The following is a 12998-nucleotide window of genomic DNA, read 5'->3' as shown; positions in this document are numbered from 1 at the left end:
CATCTCCTGACGTGATACATACATGATAGGGTATGAGGAACTGACATTTGTGGACGGGGGGTTGACATGTACTCGTTGATGAACGGAGATGGCCGAGTGAGTGAGGGCGGTGAGGTGAGCAGTACCCGTGAATCCGGAGCTGAGATGCCGGTTACGGAGGAATAAAAGAGGGAAAAAAACGGGAAACAATGGGGAGAATATGGACCCAAAAAGGGAACTTAACCAAATAAAGCAAAAAGGTAGGAGTCTGTTGGTAATCAGTAAGACGAATTGGCCCAATTTGAGTCGCTTGCCGTTTCCCTAAGGCTATCCTATCCCCTCCGCCTTTCTTTACGACACACCCACGAAACACGATTTTGAACGACCTCCCTGTCAATCTTGCCTCTTTTCTTTTGCTGCTGCCTTGCTCGTCTCTCTTCATCTTTCACGCTCTCCTATCTCACTTTCTGCCTGACTCTTCTCACTTTATTCGACACTTTCATTTGCGCTTACTCTGACCTTTCTGAGGTGCACCGTCCTGGAACTTTCCGTTCATTCAGATATTCAATATCTTCTTCAGAAATGGACAACTGGAGAGTAGCTGTTCTTGGTGATGGTGGTGTGGGCAAAACAGCTCTCGCTGTCCAGGTGCGCATTCATAGCTCGTGCTCCCGCCTATATCTGATTTCGAGCCTCGTTTTCTTCAAGTTCACATTAAACTGTTTTGTTGGTGCGTTTCCCATCCGTCGCCTCGTACCTCTCAATTCACACAAATTTCGCGCCTGCCTCTAGAGGTTTGTCTCATGGCTACCAGCCCTGACGTACTCTTGTGTTCACTTCGTTTTGCCAGACATATGACCCAACGATAGAAGACGCTTACCGGAAGCAACTGATAGTGGACAATCGTATGTGTTTTGTAGAAGTAATTGACACTGCGGGGCAGGGTGAGTACATACCCTTTTATTCCAAGTACTAGGATCTGACGTCGAGGACAGAGGAGTATGCTACACTACGAGATCAATGGGTTCGGTCAGTCTCCTCAGCATCTTCCAACCGGCTCCTTTATCCATGGTCTCTGTCTCGCTAGGGAGGGTCAAGGCTTTATCCTTGTGTATTCAATCGCATCTCGGTCAACGTTCGATCGTCTGGAGGTTTTCCGTCAGTCGATGCGGCGGGTGAAAAGGGGAGATCCCATCTTTATGCTAGTCGGCAATAAATGCGACAAAACTTACGAGCGGGAAGTGTCGAAGGAGGAAGGTGCTGCCCTCGCGCGGCAGTTTGGCTGCGAATTTATCGAAACGTCGGCGAAAACAGCACAAAATGTCGAGCGTCTATTCATGAATCTCGTGCGAGCGCTGCGACAAACGCGAAGTCTAGAAGCAGGTCCAGTGAGCGGAAGTGGCGCGCCGCCGAAACAGAAAGAGAAGAAATCGACAAAGTGTATTATCGTGTAGGGGCGCACTCTGGGATATTGGTTGTTTAGATCCTTCTTTACCTGCTTTGATGATACCACTATGACCTTTCTTCTTCGTTGCGGTTACACCCCCTCCTTTGCCTTTTTTCACTTCGTGTTGGAACATGCATTTTGTCACGAATTCTAGTACATGTATATCTGACGGAGGCCTGCTGCATATCGTACGTGCTACGATCGTTCATTTACATCCACGTAAATCATGACGGCGCCTACAGAAAGGACACGTCCGCGCCACGCCGACATAGCCTTTATTCCGTCACTAGGAGACAATATATAATCTTAGGATTTACCCTGTAGCGGGATCAGATGTCGATGGTTTTGACCGCCTTTGAATGCCTGGAACCGGACATTATTGTTTCGTCTATACCTGACAACCAAGTGTTCCATGCCAGCCGAAAAGCGCTTCAAAATAGCAATGTATTCCGTATGTTTTTTTGATTCCCTTTATTATGTCTTTACTGTGTAACATTTGGCATTTTAGGCGATATGTTCAGCTGCTGCGACAGCCGAACAACTCCTGCCGACCAGATAGTCAGACTCGATGAACATGCAAGCAATCTGACAGTTCTCTTGAATGTACTGCATAATCCGCCCGGGCTCCCCATCCAAATTCACAGCTATACAAAACATTATCGCGACCGCAACAGCGCTCAGTCCTATCATCTGTTCCAGCGGCAGTACGATCCCGGAACAGTCATACCGCTACCGGTTATACCACTGTTACTCACCCTTGCAGATAAATATTGCATCGAATCTATCACCGAAACACTGAGCGTCCATCTATCAGCACATGCACCAATAGATCCCCTTCGTGTATATGGCTATGCCGTTGCGTTTGGCCTAGGGACCGCGGCGTCGACGGCGAGCCAGTACCTTGATCCAATGGCGTCCTATGATGCTTCTCAAGTTGAAGTCATCCCAACAGTGGCTGCGTATCACAGAGTCCTCGTTCTGCAGAACTTTCGAGTCCAGGCGCTGCGGCGAATTCTTTCCGGGGAAGAAATATTTCCTCACGGTGGGTTTCCATCAACTTGGCACAATGTAGTGTTAATGCTCCGACCATTGGCAGGATACGGACTCTGTACATCCCATCAGCGACAGACAACGTCACTTTGGGAGGCTAGAAGGACATATCTTTTGGGCAGAATTCAATCAAGTCAGTTCTAGACGCTCGTTATACTCGCTCGAAACTTAATTACTTTTGCCTACTTCAGATACAGATGTTGCCTGTGAAATGGACATTGTACGGCAGTTATTAGCAGATTGCAAAATCTGCCACAAGGCTTGTTCTGCCGCGGTTGACATGCTCGGCGTAAGACTCTCATTCGAACCTAGAATCTCAATTACTGACTTATCTCTAGTACAAATGTAGAAGGGTTATCCGACGTGTGGATCAGCTCAAGGAAGCGACAGATGGTGATGATCCTATCAATGGGATATATGATCTCTAATTACCTGAATGAATAAGAGTAGTCTAGGTGTTGTGCCAAAGTAGTGTCTTCAAATTCTTCCACTTCTCCGAGTCCCGGTACAAGTATGTCATGGAGTTGAACATGCCTGGCTGTATCGTTTGGCCCCGATGGTTATATAGCCACATCACTGCTCCCCATGAAAGAGCAGCGAATACGGTAAAGTACCGTGAATCGGGGGGCATGGGCCTCACGGCTCCGGGCGTTGAGCCCGATGATGACGAGTACGGGGCAGCTGCCCGCGGAATGAACGATGCTACAACACGCGATACCACGTAAAGCACAATCTACAGGATAAGGATTCAGTTGACAATAGTCGGCACATGAATTCATCACATACCTGCTCGTTGACAGCTGTTCGGTTGCCAAACACGACGTAGCCACCCAGCAGGCCTGCAATGAAAGCATCCGCACTCCTCTCCTTCCCACCGTTTGCCTTTCGTTGGAGCAGAAGAAGGGCCTTGTAGATAGAGACAAATTTGGCTAGGTTGAATGCATGCTGTTTTGTTGCCCGGTAGATACTACGGACCCGCGTTTGCCAGCTGTAGCCGCCGTAAGAAACAGAGCTCGGGTAAAAAAGCAGAGTTGGGGCGCTTACTCTCCTCTGCCAAAGAGAATAGACATGACCAGGGCATGCGGGAACCTGACCTTGACGCCGTACACGAATCCATTACGAGCGCCTTTGAGAATAGCGAGATAATCGTGGTAGGCTGGATTGTTGACGATGGCCTCGATGGAATCCATGATGGTCGAAAAGGAAGGACTGACGGTAAACAAGTTTTAGGGACGTGCTAGAGTTATACTTGGACCCTTCGGTCCTCCGGCTCAGCAGTTCGCATGTGATTTCCACGGATCGGCTGAAATACAACAACACTATTGTACAACAAATTATCAGAGCTATATACTTGTGTATCTACAAGAGCATGCTTGCACAGCGGCTCAGAAATTCAAACTCGGACATAACACTCCTTTACGGGTCTGGTTCATGTGGAAACTGCATTACGCTGCATATACTTGGAAAAAAAATCTTTACAATCAAAGGTGGACGTCGTGGACCATTCAACCTAGAGCGAACGAGCGATAAGCAATAGATCATCATCAAGTCCGACACGGAATAATTACCCCATTCTGGTCGGGAGGCTTTTCAAGCTCGCTTTTCAACGCTACAAAGCGACGATAACGATCCATGATCACAGGCTGCTGCTGCATGAGCCAAAGGTCCTGACTGAGGTCTGTTTGTATCAGAGATGGGTACAGATCTTCTGACTGGTTGCCATATTTCGTTTTGAATTCCCGGATGGAATATTCCAAGATCTCCCGGGGCCCCGCCGCAATGATGAGAGCTTGATCTAGAAGCCAGTCATGGATGGGCTCCTCGAAACGGCGCTCAGAGAACGGCTTTGTTTTAAATGGCTCCGTTGGGCAAACTGGATGGGAATTTATGGGGGGTGAACACATGAACGAAATCTTGCCTTCATCGATAGCCGTCAGAAGGAAGTCATACAGAAATTGGCCTCTGTAACGCCATCAATGACAACACAATGCCCTAAGGAATGTGACGTACTTGTCAAAGGCCTCCAACGCATTCCCGTTCTTGTAATGCAAGTGCGCTGCCATCCCGAGGGCAGCAGGCATGATGTACGCCTCCCAGTTGTTATTTTCCGATATCTGACTGACTCGATGATGGATACCCAAGGGGTCTTCTACTAGAGCTTTCGGCGTAAACGTCATGATACCTCCTGTAGAATGGTAAGAACTGCCGGGTGCGGGGCAATCAAGTGACTTGCCTATAGGATATATACGTCGGAATTCCCATCGCTCCGGATGTACTCTCTGATGCGTTCCAAACGTAACGAAGAGGATGTCCGGTCTCTTAGCCCGCCGCTCAACCAAAGCCATAAGTTTGTGAAGGGTTTTTACAGCCCCGATATGGACAAAAATAACCTCAACATCGGCTTTGTATCCCTTATTTACACCTCCATATTGGGCCAGGATTGCTGCGAGCCAATAAGTTTCCAAGTTCCCACCCTTTAGATCAAAAGGTTTATGCTTCCCGCGCACGTCCTGTTTGTCGTCCTCATACCAGACACAGTAATCCCGTGGACGGCGCGATAGGAAGTCGTGGAGCCAGGGAGGATATTTGAGGATCCTTAGAGCATGCTGGAGTTCTGCGTTTTTTATGTACTTGGGCTGGTCCTTGAAAACGTTATACTCGTTCAAAGACGATGGAGATTCAGGTGGCTTGTCCCGAATGCGCCTGGCCAGGATGGCTACAAAGAACGGAGTTTCGACGTCCTTGATTACGGGAATGCCAGAGAAGTACTTGACAATCGGCGACGATGCAGGGAAATACAAGACGTGGGCCTCTACAGTACTATCGTCGAATGAGGGCTTCGTCGGGGAAACTGCGACCTGGAGGAGCAATGAATAAGTACGGTGCACATAACTGCAACAAGTGACGTACAAGCCTATGCTTCTCCATATACTTAGACAGAGTTCTTAGTCGACTATGTCCAATGTCTTCTAAGGGAACTAGCCGTGCAAATTGGGAAACTGGCATCCAAGATGAAAGGCAATTGGACACATCCACTGCATGATACATCAAACCAAACTCGAAAGAGGTAACTGTAGCGGGGAACGCGATGCTGAGCGGCATCCCACTGTTGGCAACAGGTGTTGCATCGGTGAGAGAGACTCGACCATAAGATACTGTATCCTTGTTGCCCTGTAAACAGAACATATCGCCCTCCCATTTCCAAATTTTGGGAATTCTGTGATCTCTGGGCATCAATCACAGTTTTTAATGTGGTAGAACTATTGAACGTACTTTGCAGGCATCTGTTTCCCGATCGACTTCGGAGGCACGACATGTTCACTGGGCTTGTCAGTTGTAGGTTCGAGAGGTGCTGCAAGCCTGCATCCTGAATGTGAGTTTTGATGGCATCGGGGTAGTCATAGAAGACTTACTCAGGAGGCATAATGTCCTGCAGAAATTCTTCAGCCTCGTGCATAAGGTGCTCAGGGGATGAGCTGTAGAGAACACCATGAGCTTTATACAGCGAAGAGGAAGGAGGCGCCTACGCGCTAAAGGTGACGCGTGGTGACTGCGAGATACTCGATCGTCTTGTGGGATGGTTGTCCTTCGGTCCTATTATACTCGGCCTCGAGGAAGTAGCTGTATGTTGGTTTACAGGAGCAGGTGGGGCAGCAGGCATACGTTTGAAGCTAAGCTTGCTTAAGGCAGAGTCCTTCCTTGACGGAAGAGGAGGTTTTGTACTGGCCTGCGGATTCGTAGGCGTCAAGGTACTCTGGGATAATCGTTGTTTCACTGAGATCCCTAAGCCATCAGACTTTCCAGGAATGTCAATCATTTGTATCCGCGGCGGAGCTTTGTAGGATGAGATGTGCGGCTTTTTCTGAGAAATTGTGGGTGTCGGAGCTTGTGCAGTCGCGGGTAGTCGAAACTTGTGCAGTTGTTGGCGTCGAAGCTTGTGCAGTTGTTGGTGTAGGCACTTGGGGAACGTCAGGTGTTGGCTGAGAGGCTGTTTGGCTAACAGCACTTTTGAGCGGAAAAAGATCAGCCGCAGAAGGAGGCATCGGATCAGGTTCTTTTGAGTTGAACGCCGTCTGGATGTGTAAATCGGGTTTTGACGATGCGGCCTTCCCAACCTTAGATTTAGGGGCGATGTCGGGAGAGGACTCTCGGTCAGAAAATAGTGATGTTGCATTGTCCTTCTCGGAAGCAGTAGAAAGCTCTTTTTGTTTGCCTTTCCCCTAGAATAGACGTATAAACCAATACAATCCAAGGGTTTCTATGAATACCTTGATGTCTCTCTCAGGCTGAGAACTGGCTGCTTTCTTGAACAGAGGTTTCTGCGATTGAGAACATTTGAGAACTGCATCGTCAAATAAAGCAGACTGCATACATCAGAGTCGGAGGATAGCGTAGATGGACTCCTCTTTCGCTTCGTTCCCGTCGTCGGGGGTTTAGACGTACTACTAAGCGGTGTATCGTCTTCAGACGAATCGCTCAACAGTACCCTCTGCTAAAAAAAAAAAGAAACGTAAGAATGTGATAGTAGCATAGCTTCCACGACGAACCGCCTTCTGTTTACCCTTCCCTTTGAGAGAGTTGTTCTTCTTCTGTGAACCTTTTTTGCGCTCCTGAAGAGGCAATTATTGTAAATACCTATGCAAATGTTGAAACCAACTGACGAATTTCGTTTTGGGCAAATAAGCATCCTCGCTCTTTCTATCAAGCCCTTTCTCTCTCTCGATTTCCTTGCCAAATTTCTTCTTGAACTGGGCCTTTTCTTGCTCTTCAAGAGGTCAAATTTCAGAACTATTCCGTTTCAAAACCAAATGTGACCTACTTATATAACTCTCCTTCGCATGTATTTCATAACCGACTTGATAGTCTTCATTGTCCATGCCAACATGCTCCCAGAATCGTTGTAGTAGTTCCTGGCAGTTTGCAACACCACTGGCAGGTTCCCATCTAGAAAAAAGGTCAACCGAATTCAGAGATTGCACCAGGATAGTCCTAACGTATTGTCTTCATCGCCATAGCCTCCCCACTGTAATTAGATATAAGTCGCGAATCTGACAATTAGAACAAGTATAATTCACTTTGACGAGGTACTCCTTACACAAAGAAACACCAAATAAGTACATGAAGCAACTTGAGCACGGTAAAACCTACCCAATCTCCGGAATCTTCTACTCTTGCAGCCAGAATGCATTCTGAACTCTGAGTGAGTGGCACTGGATGCATAGGACATCGACGAGCATACCAACGTGAAAAACTTCCGGCTCTGGTTCCTTGGCTTGCTTTTTCTTGGATTTGCCCATGATGAACGAGTCGGTAAGGAGAAGACAAGGTGCGCGTGTACGTAATACGCGCCTTGTGCCAGATTAGATCAGTGCTGCTCTTGCATCACACTTCCATCCAGACAGCCACTACCCGTCTCCCATGGCCAAGTCAAAGTCGAAACAGGAAGAGGCTCTTCAGCTCCTCGACGACCTCGATTCCTTCACGCCTCTTCCAGAGGTATCGTCCTCTGGGACGGCGTCGCCTGGCGCAGCACCGTCTAGTGCCAATGAAGGCGAAGCCGAGGTCCTGGCCTTCCTGGATGAAATCACCCAGAAGAGCTCGGAGCCGACACGCTCGACGACAGCACATCTAGAGCGTCCAGCATCTCGTTCTGCGACACCGACTCTCAGGAAGAGCACTGAAAGAGTTCGTCTTGGGGGTTCAGGGCTGTTTAGCGCGACTTCCCCTTCTCCTGCATCTGCTTCCAAACCATCTACGCCACCAGCAACTAAGCCTCAGGCTCAAGAGACGCCTGCTGCAACCGGTGGTTGGGGCTGGGGCTCGGTATGGACCAGTGCTTCAGCTGCGATCCAGCAAGCCAAGACGGCGGTCGATGAGCAGGTCAAGCATCTGCCCAAGAACGAGCTGGCAAAGAAATGGGGTGGAGATATGCTTGAGTATGCGAAGAGTGCCCAGCTCGATAAGCTCGGTGAGTGCTCTCCTCATGAGCACTATCATTACATATCGATAGACATGCACTTTCATTAGGCCAGGATTTCAAACGGGTGGGCTTGTCGACTCTAACGGATATTCTGAACGCTGTTGCTCCTCCAATTTCTGAACATGAAATAATACAGGTATGGTTGAGCCATGACATGACAGGTTACGATGGCGTCGAGTCGCTTGTGTACCGTTCTCTTGCTAGAGTAGGTCTTCACTCTCCACGACAAGGTGGTCGTCACTAACATCGCCTTCCACGGTAACAGATCATGGAGCAAGTGGAGGGCGGGGATCTCATCGTTAATAAGGGAAATAAATCCCGACCTAGAGATGGCACCGTGGAAGGCCGAGAGCTTAATGCCGTAGAGGGATACGATGCCGCAGTGAAGCTTGCACAGGTACAGTCTTAGATTTGACGAACATCAATGATCTTCTCATAACTAGCATAGGCAAACCTCGATGAAATGATCAAGATGAAGGACGCGCAAAAGCCCAAATCACAGTCGTCTGCACAGACTCCTGTATCCTATTCATATGTGTACCTTCGCGTGCAGCCATTCCTCACTTCATACCCTGTTCCTTCCAAACCAGAGTCTGATGCGCCTTCTTCATCCTCGTCACCGTTGGAGCCTTCTACCCAGCAACACTTACAATTTTTGCTTTACTTCTCTGACCCAGCTCTCAACCTGGTGCATACTACCATAACACAGAGCATCCCTGGCGCATGGCTTGGGCTTTGGGATGACTACGAATGGGTTGAGGACTTGGTCGCGGAAGCGCTACGAATCGGCGTCGAGGTTGTTGGTCAAGAATATGTGGTGGCCAGAATGGGTTGGGCAGCTTTGGGCGGTAAGAAGGAGGAAACTTCCAAGAGCGCTGATAAGACCGAGTCGAAGGACGGCACAGCGGAGGAGAGTACAAATAACGAGGAAACCTGACTATTTGTATGACATTGAAGCTTGCCCAGGATTCTCTTATCAGTGTAATTGTATCAGAGCCTCTTACGATTTGGAATAAGGAATAGTATTTATATGTAGAGTTCTACATTGCGTACAGGAACCTACTTCTTCACTTCCTCTACTTTCGGTGGGGGCAGCGGCTTCAGATTTTCGGGCCTGGGTGCCTTTGTTCCATCACCAACTTGTTCCCAAGGAGAAAGCGATTCGAAGTTTCTAATTTAGACGTTCAGCTGATAAGCAAGACACATATGAAGAACAATGTGACATACCGGAAAGCCTGAGTAAGTTGAAGGGGCTCATAGACCACGCGTTTACGTTCTTCATCATATCGAAGCTCGGTATAGCCCTGAATCAGAGTAAGTATAAGACTAGCCGGTAATTTATGAACTCTCACAGTTAACGGGAAGTCTTTGCGTAGAGGGTGGCCTTCAAACCCTGGAAGGTTGTTAGCAGATATGTTCAGGTAGCCAGCTTCGTGGACATACCATAGTCGGTAAGGATACGGCGACTGGAGAAATACGTGAGCAATCATTAAAGATGTCATAGCTCAGGCCACGTACAGATCAGGGTGGTCGCTAAAGAATATTCCAAAAAGATCCCAAGCTTCACGCTCATACCTGCAGAATATAGTTAACGCTAGAACATAACAGTACCAAGTGAAAGACGCACCAGTCAGCACCCCGGAAGATCTTAACTGCACTAGGGACGTGGTCTCCTTCTCCAGCGTACGTCTTGACTCTGATCCTACCGGCTTGCTTAACACTGAGAAGGTGGTAAACCACTTCGAATCTCTTTTCTCGGTCAGGATAATCGGCACCGCTGATATCCACGACGCTCTTGAACTGGCACTGGGCATGGTCCCGGAGGAAGGTAAGAACAGGAATGATGCCTGAAGGCGCGGTATACAACGTCAACTCGTCCTTGAGCACCGAGAACTGTTGGATGAACTTGGGTAGACACTGGGTGAGATAAGAGCCGTATGTGTGCAGAGCCTTAGCGGTTTCAGCATATTTGGTGATTGTTGGATTTGGGGAGGTAGGCTCGGTGAACGGTGCTGCCGAAGCTGTGGACGACGTTAGCGACGACAAGAACGACAAGAACGATACGGACCCCTGGACGACGACGACGACTGGATGGAGCGACGGGCAGAGGTATAGGCAGGCCTTGATGCAACGGCTCTGAGGGCCTGGCCTGAGCGCACTGCGACTCTGGATAGCATTGCTGGTCAAGTTGCGTTCGGACTTTGCCGGGTTCCAACGCGTACCATGTCTCTACTCCGTCCTCTTGCCTTTGCCACCAGTGCTCGCTATTTCTCTACTGCGACCCGTCGTCCCAACAATGTATTGCGACCTCGGCACCTGAAAACATTTCTCTATGCAGGCGCAGGCTTGCTAGGAGGCTCGTTTCTCTTTGGGTCAACAATTCACCTGGACGCGGAGCCTCAAGAAGAAGATACGAAAGTAGTAGCTGCCGACCAGGACACGATCAGTGTGCCGCAATCTTTTTATTTCTGTTTCTCTAGGCTTACCTGCGCTGCAGAGGACCCCGCTACAGACATTGAGTTTCCGACTACTCTACGCGTGACTACCAAAGTTAAGACGCCTCTGCTGTCATTAGTTGGCGTCGGCGTCCGAACGGTCTCTTTCCTGGGTTTAAAGGTCTACTCTGTAGCCTTCTATGCAGACTTGAACAATCCTGAACTAAAGGTCTTCTCATTCACCACTCTCCGGACGTGAATTGAATAAATATCGCCTAGATAACTGACTCTATGACTCCGGATGAGAAGATAGAACGCATCGTTAGAACATGTGCATGTGTGATCCGAATTGGTATTATTCACCCCTACTGATTTTTCTCCCTACTGAATTCGCGTCGTAGTGCCAACTAGAAACACGTCATTCACACATCTTCGAGACGCATTCGTACGGGCTGTTGGAGAGCGCATGGTCTTGGGACGCAAGAACGGCACCCTTTCTGAGGAGGAAGCAGTCCAAGTGGGGTTGCCTTTGAGAAAGCTGAAGACTCTGTTTCTCAATTCACCGCTGAAGAAACACACACCGCTTGACATCTTCCTCGCTCCTCCAGTTCTAGGACGCCAGCGTGTTTTGATTTTCCGTGATTTGGGTGGACTTGAAAGTGACTGGCTTGCCCCAGAATTCATCCTGCATTACTTTGAAAACAATGGCGTGAGCCCGCCGGTAAGTTTGATTCATTCGACGACTCCCTTCAGTTACTTATGACAACCAGCTCAAGCAGACTGTTGTTGCACGCGTTAAAGATTTTGTAAAGTAGGAAATATAACAACCAATCGCGTTAATTTTAACAAAAGAACCCGTGTCATTGCGATGGCAGGTGATTGTTTGTCCGACTGCTTTCTCCATCACTTTCTGTCATCTGTGTCCCTCTGCACAAGAATGCCTTCATACCGCTATCTCAGCAGTACGTTACTGTACTCAGTGTGAACCGCTGTTTGACCCTGGTTGTAGAAGAACAAGTCGACCACTTTCTAGAAAAGGGTTATATCGTTGTCAAAGATGCCTTCACCAAAGAGAAGGCAGCCGAATGGGCTAAAGATCTTTGGGTCCGGCTGGGATTGGATCCTGACGATAAAACAACGTGGGATCGGGAACGCATCCACATGCCCGTTCACAACAGAGAGAAAGTGTCCACATTCTCCCCCAAGGTCAAACTGCTCTTCTTATCCTCCGATGCCGCTGATGGGCTAGTTAGGCTATGAACGCCATGATTGATTTACTAGGTGAAGATCGTATCGATCTAGAAGCATGTACATGGGGAGATAGTTTCATTGTCAACCTCGGGACACCCAATCACAATGGCACTCGTATCGATCCTCAAGATCTCGACAATTGGCATGTCGATGGAGACTTCTTCGTAAGTATTCCTCAGGCCTCTCGACACAGCGAGCACCGACGGCTCATATCAGGTCCATTATTTCGACTCGCCCGAACAAGCTTTGCTTGTCGTTCCTATATTCTCTGATATTGAATCCGGTGGTGGAGGTACAATGATCGCTCCCGACGGTATAGGTCGTATTGCCAAGTACCTTTGGGACCATCCTGAAGGGTTACTGCCCACAGGTCTGTCGTTCACACCGTCCACGTCGGGGTATACCAATGTCAAGGACGACCCTGACTATCTATCATTCCTGGCGGAAATCAAGCATTGCTCTCAGTTCGTTGAGCTAACTGGCAGCGTTGGCGATGTCGTCCTCTGCCATCCCTTAATGTTACATTCCGCCACGAAAAATCTGTTACGAGTGCCTAGGGTTATCATCAATCCACCGGTGGCCCTAAAGGAACCGTTCTGTTATGCAAGGAAGAACGCAGAGGATTATAGTTTGGTTGAGCGGAAGACGTTGAAAGCACTTGGTGTAGATTCAGCTGCGTTCTCTCCAACGACGGAGAGGCGTCGAATAGTGCCAAAAAGGGTTCTGACTCAAATGAAAGCTTTGGAAGAGGAGAAGCAACGATTAGCCGAGGCAGGGCTTCTATGAATAGCAGCGTATTTCTGCGTATTTAGCTGCATGGTTGATTAAATGATGTTAATGGTGATATCCAAATAAT

The 12998-nt window shown here is 48.6% G+C and overlaps 9 protein-coding genes across 9 annotated transcripts; 5 read left to right on the top strand and 4 right to left on the bottom strand.

Annotated features, from left to right (window-relative positions):
• Positions 1-274: 274 nt before the first annotated feature.
• Positions 275-1569, top strand: EV420DRAFT_951817 (ras protein). Its single transcript, XM_060484118.1, has 6 exons — positions 275-627; positions 688-709; positions 772-773; positions 830-923; positions 975-1008; positions 1067-1569. Exons 1-6 carry the CDS (start codon positions 562-564, stop codon positions 1431-1433), a joined length of 585 nt encoding a protein of 194 aa, XP_060336358.1. The 5' UTR covers positions 275-561; the 3' UTR covers positions 1434-1569.
• Positions 1570-1759: 190 nt separating this feature from the next.
• Positions 1760-2904, top strand: EV420DRAFT_1637455 (uncharacterized protein; the record flags this gene model as incomplete). The annotated part of the gene is made up of 5 exons (XM_060476705.1): positions 1760-1877; positions 1935-2468; positions 2523-2609; positions 2668-2765; positions 2815-2904. The coding sequence occupies 5 exons, from the start codon at positions 1760-1762 to the stop codon at positions 2902-2904; spliced, it is 927 nt and encodes a 308-aa protein (XP_060336357.1).
• On the bottom strand, positions 2770-3785 carry EV420DRAFT_951799 (Tim17/Tim22/Tim23/Pmp24 family-domain-containing protein). Its single transcript, XM_060484117.1, has 3 exons — positions 3521-3785; positions 3263-3464; positions 2770-3209 (listed from the first exon to the last, which is right to left on the bottom strand). Exons 1-3 carry the CDS (start codon positions 3664-3666, stop codon positions 2928-2930), a joined length of 630 nt encoding a protein of 209 aa, XP_060336356.1. The 5' UTR covers positions 3667-3785; the 3' UTR covers positions 2770-2927.
• A 26-nt stretch (positions 3786-3811) lies between these two features.
• EV420DRAFT_951890 (uncharacterized protein) lies at positions 3812-5977 on the bottom strand. The gene is made up of 7 exons (XM_060484119.1): positions 5890-5977; positions 5750-5836; positions 5387-5693; positions 4710-5334; positions 4487-4661; positions 4045-4438; positions 3812-3986 (listed from the first exon to the last, which is right to left on the bottom strand). Exons 1-7 carry the CDS (start codon positions 5931-5933, stop codon positions 3906-3908), a joined length of 1713 nt encoding a protein of 570 aa, XP_060336355.1. The 5' UTR covers positions 5934-5977; the 3' UTR covers positions 3812-3905.
• A 72-nt stretch (positions 5978-6049) lies between these two features.
• Positions 6050-7804, bottom strand: EV420DRAFT_951783 (uncharacterized protein). The gene is made up of 10 exons (XM_060484116.1): positions 7716-7804; positions 7625-7665; positions 7552-7566; positions 7471-7499; positions 7296-7405; positions 7138-7241; positions 7024-7086; positions 6849-6968; positions 6745-6795; positions 6050-6696 (listed from the first exon to the last, which is right to left on the bottom strand). The coding sequence occupies exons 1-10, from the start codon at positions 7771-7773 to the stop codon at positions 6286-6288; spliced, it is 1002 nt and encodes a 333-aa protein (XP_060336354.1). The 5' UTR covers positions 7774-7804; the 3' UTR covers positions 6050-6285.
• Positions 7805-7830: 26 nt separating this feature from the next.
• EV420DRAFT_1327575 (maintenance of telomere capping protein 1) lies at positions 7831-9497 on the top strand. Its single transcript, XM_060468772.1, has 4 exons — positions 7831-8444; positions 8504-8661; positions 8722-8853; positions 8905-9497. The coding sequence occupies exons 1-4, from the start codon at positions 7895-7897 to the stop codon at positions 9391-9393; spliced, it is 1329 nt and encodes a 442-aa protein (XP_060336353.1). The 5' UTR covers positions 7831-7894; the 3' UTR covers positions 9394-9497.
• Positions 9498-10668, bottom strand: EV420DRAFT_1513824 (NADH-ubiquinone oxidoreductase 30.4 kDa subunit). The gene is made up of 7 exons (XM_060471768.1): positions 10525-10668; positions 10084-10477; positions 9975-10031; positions 9900-9922; positions 9809-9849; positions 9684-9760; positions 9498-9627 (listed from the first exon to the last, which is right to left on the bottom strand). Exons 1-7 carry the CDS (start codon positions 10631-10633, stop codon positions 9516-9518), a joined length of 813 nt encoding a protein of 270 aa, XP_060336352.1. The 5' UTR covers positions 10634-10668; the 3' UTR covers positions 9498-9515.
• EV420DRAFT_951354 (chalcone-flavanone isomerase-domain-containing protein) lies at positions 10516-11879 on the top strand. Its single transcript, XM_060484114.1, has 5 exons — positions 10516-10902; positions 10954-11120; positions 11171-11243; positions 11293-11612; positions 11662-11879. The coding sequence occupies exons 1-5, from the start codon at positions 10680-10682 to the stop codon at positions 11704-11706; spliced, it is 828 nt and encodes a 275-aa protein (XP_060336351.1). The 5' UTR covers positions 10516-10679; the 3' UTR covers positions 11707-11879.
• Positions 11772-12998, top strand: EV420DRAFT_1513817 (uncharacterized protein). The gene is made up of 4 exons (XM_060471767.1): positions 11772-11853; positions 11901-12097; positions 12145-12306; positions 12359-12998. Exons 1-4 carry the CDS (start codon positions 11829-11831, stop codon positions 12926-12928), a joined length of 954 nt encoding a protein of 317 aa, XP_060336350.1. The 5' UTR covers positions 11772-11828; the 3' UTR covers positions 12929-12998.

Source organism: Desarmillaria tabescens (genome assembly GCF_030435595.1).
Source record: "Desarmillaria tabescens strain CCBAS 213 chromosome Unknown EV420scaffold_5, whole genome shotgun sequence".
In the NCBI taxonomy this organism is placed as follows: domain Eukaryota; kingdom Fungi; phylum Basidiomycota; class Agaricomycetes; order Agaricales; family Physalacriaceae; genus Desarmillaria; species Desarmillaria tabescens.
The sequence above is the reverse complement of the archived record's forward strand: the minus strand, read 5'-3'. Positions and strand labels throughout refer to the sequence as shown.

Bases quoted from the DNA above. Each gene is read 5' to 3' on its own strand.
- EV420DRAFT_951817 (XM_060484118.1), top strand. From the start codon at position 562: ATGGACAACTGGAGAGTAGCTGTTCTTGGTGATGGTGGTGTGGGCAAA. The intron at 628-687 runs GTGCGCATTCAT...GTTTTCTTCAAG, and splicing joins AAACAGCTCTCGCTGTCCAG to TTCACATTAAACTGTTTTGT. The intron at 1,009-1,066 runs GTCAGTCTCCTC...CTGTCTCGCTAG, and splicing joins CTACGAGATCAATGGGTTCG to GGAGGGTCAAGGCTTTATCC.
- EV420DRAFT_951799 (XM_060484117.1), bottom strand. From the start codon at position 3,666: ATGGATTCCATCGAGGCCATCGTCAACAATCCAGCCTACCACGATTAT. The intron at 3,465-3,520 runs GTAAGCGCCCCA...CGGCGGCTACAG, and splicing joins ATTCTCTTTGGCAGAGGAGA to CTGGCAAACGCGGGTCCGTA. The intron at 3,210-3,262 runs GTATGTGATGAA...CTTATCCTGTAG, and splicing joins GAACAGCTGTCAACGAGCAG to ATTGTGCTTTACGTGGTATC.
- EV420DRAFT_951890 (XM_060484119.1), bottom strand. From the start codon at position 5,933: ATGCACGAGGCTGAAGAATTTCTGCAGGACATTATGCCTCCTGA. The intron at 4,439-4,486 runs GTACGTCACATT...ATGGCGTTACAG, and splicing joins GCGTTGGAGGCCTTTGACAA to AGGCCAATTTCTGTATGACT. The intron at 3,987-4,044 runs GTAATTATTCCG...CGTTCGCTCTAG, and splicing joins AGCCTCCCGACCAGAATGGG to GTTGAATGGTCCACGACGTC.
- EV420DRAFT_951783 (XM_060484116.1), bottom strand. From the start codon at position 7,773: ATGGGCAAATCCAAGAAAAAGCAAGCCAAGGAACCAGAGCCGGAAGTT. The intron at 7,406-7,470 runs GTTAGGACTATC...GGAACCTGCCAG, and splicing joins TATGGCGATGAAGACAATAC to TGGTGTTGCAAACTGCCAGG. The intron at 6,697-6,744 runs GTATTCATAGAA...CGTCTATTCTAG, and splicing joins AGCCTGAGAGAGACATCAAG to GGGAAAGGCAAACAAAAAGA.
- EV420DRAFT_1327575 (XM_060468772.1), top strand. From the start codon at position 7,895: ATGGCCAAGTCAAAGTCGAAACAGGAAGAGGCTCTTCAGCTCCTCGAC. The intron at 8,662-8,721 runs GTAGGTCTTCAC...CCACGGTAACAG, and splicing joins TGTACCGTTCTCTTGCTAGA to ATCATGGAGCAAGTGGAGGG. The intron at 8,854-8,904 runs GTACAGTCTTAG...TAACTAGCATAG, and splicing joins CCGCAGTGAAGCTTGCACAG to GCAAACCTCGATGAAATGAT.
- EV420DRAFT_1513824 (XM_060471768.1), bottom strand. From the start codon at position 10,633: ATGCTATCCAGAGTCGCAGTGCGCTCAGGCCAGGCCCTCAGAGCCGTT. The intron at 9,761-9,808 runs GTGAGAGTTCAT...ACTCTGATTCAG, and splicing joins GCAAAGACTTCCCGTTAACT to GGCTATACCGAGCTTCGATA. The intron at 9,628-9,683 runs GTATGTCACATT...CGTCTAAATTAG, and splicing joins CAACTTACTCAGGCTTTCCG to AAACTTCGAATCGCTTTCTC.
- EV420DRAFT_951354 (XM_060484114.1), top strand. From the start codon at position 10,680: ATGTCTCTACTCCGTCCTCTTGCCTTTGCCACCAGTGCTCGCTATTTC. The intron at 10,903-10,953 runs GTGTGCCGCAAT...CCTGCGCTGCAG, and splicing joins TGCCGACCAGGACACGATCA to AGGACCCCGCTACAGACATT. The intron at 11,121-11,170 runs GTCTTCTCATTC...AATATCGCCTAG, and splicing joins TGAACAATCCTGAACTAAAG to ATAACTGACTCTATGACTCC.
- EV420DRAFT_1513817 (XM_060471767.1), top strand. From the start codon at position 11,829: ATGCCTTCATACCGCTATCTCAGCA. The intron at 12,098-12,144 runs GTCAAACTGCTC...TGGGCTAGTTAG, and splicing joins TGTCCACATTCTCCCCCAAG to GCTATGAACGCCATGATTGA. The intron at 12,307-12,358 runs GTAAGTATTCCT...GGCTCATATCAG, and splicing joins ATGTCGATGGAGACTTCTTC to GTCCATTATTTCGACTCGCC.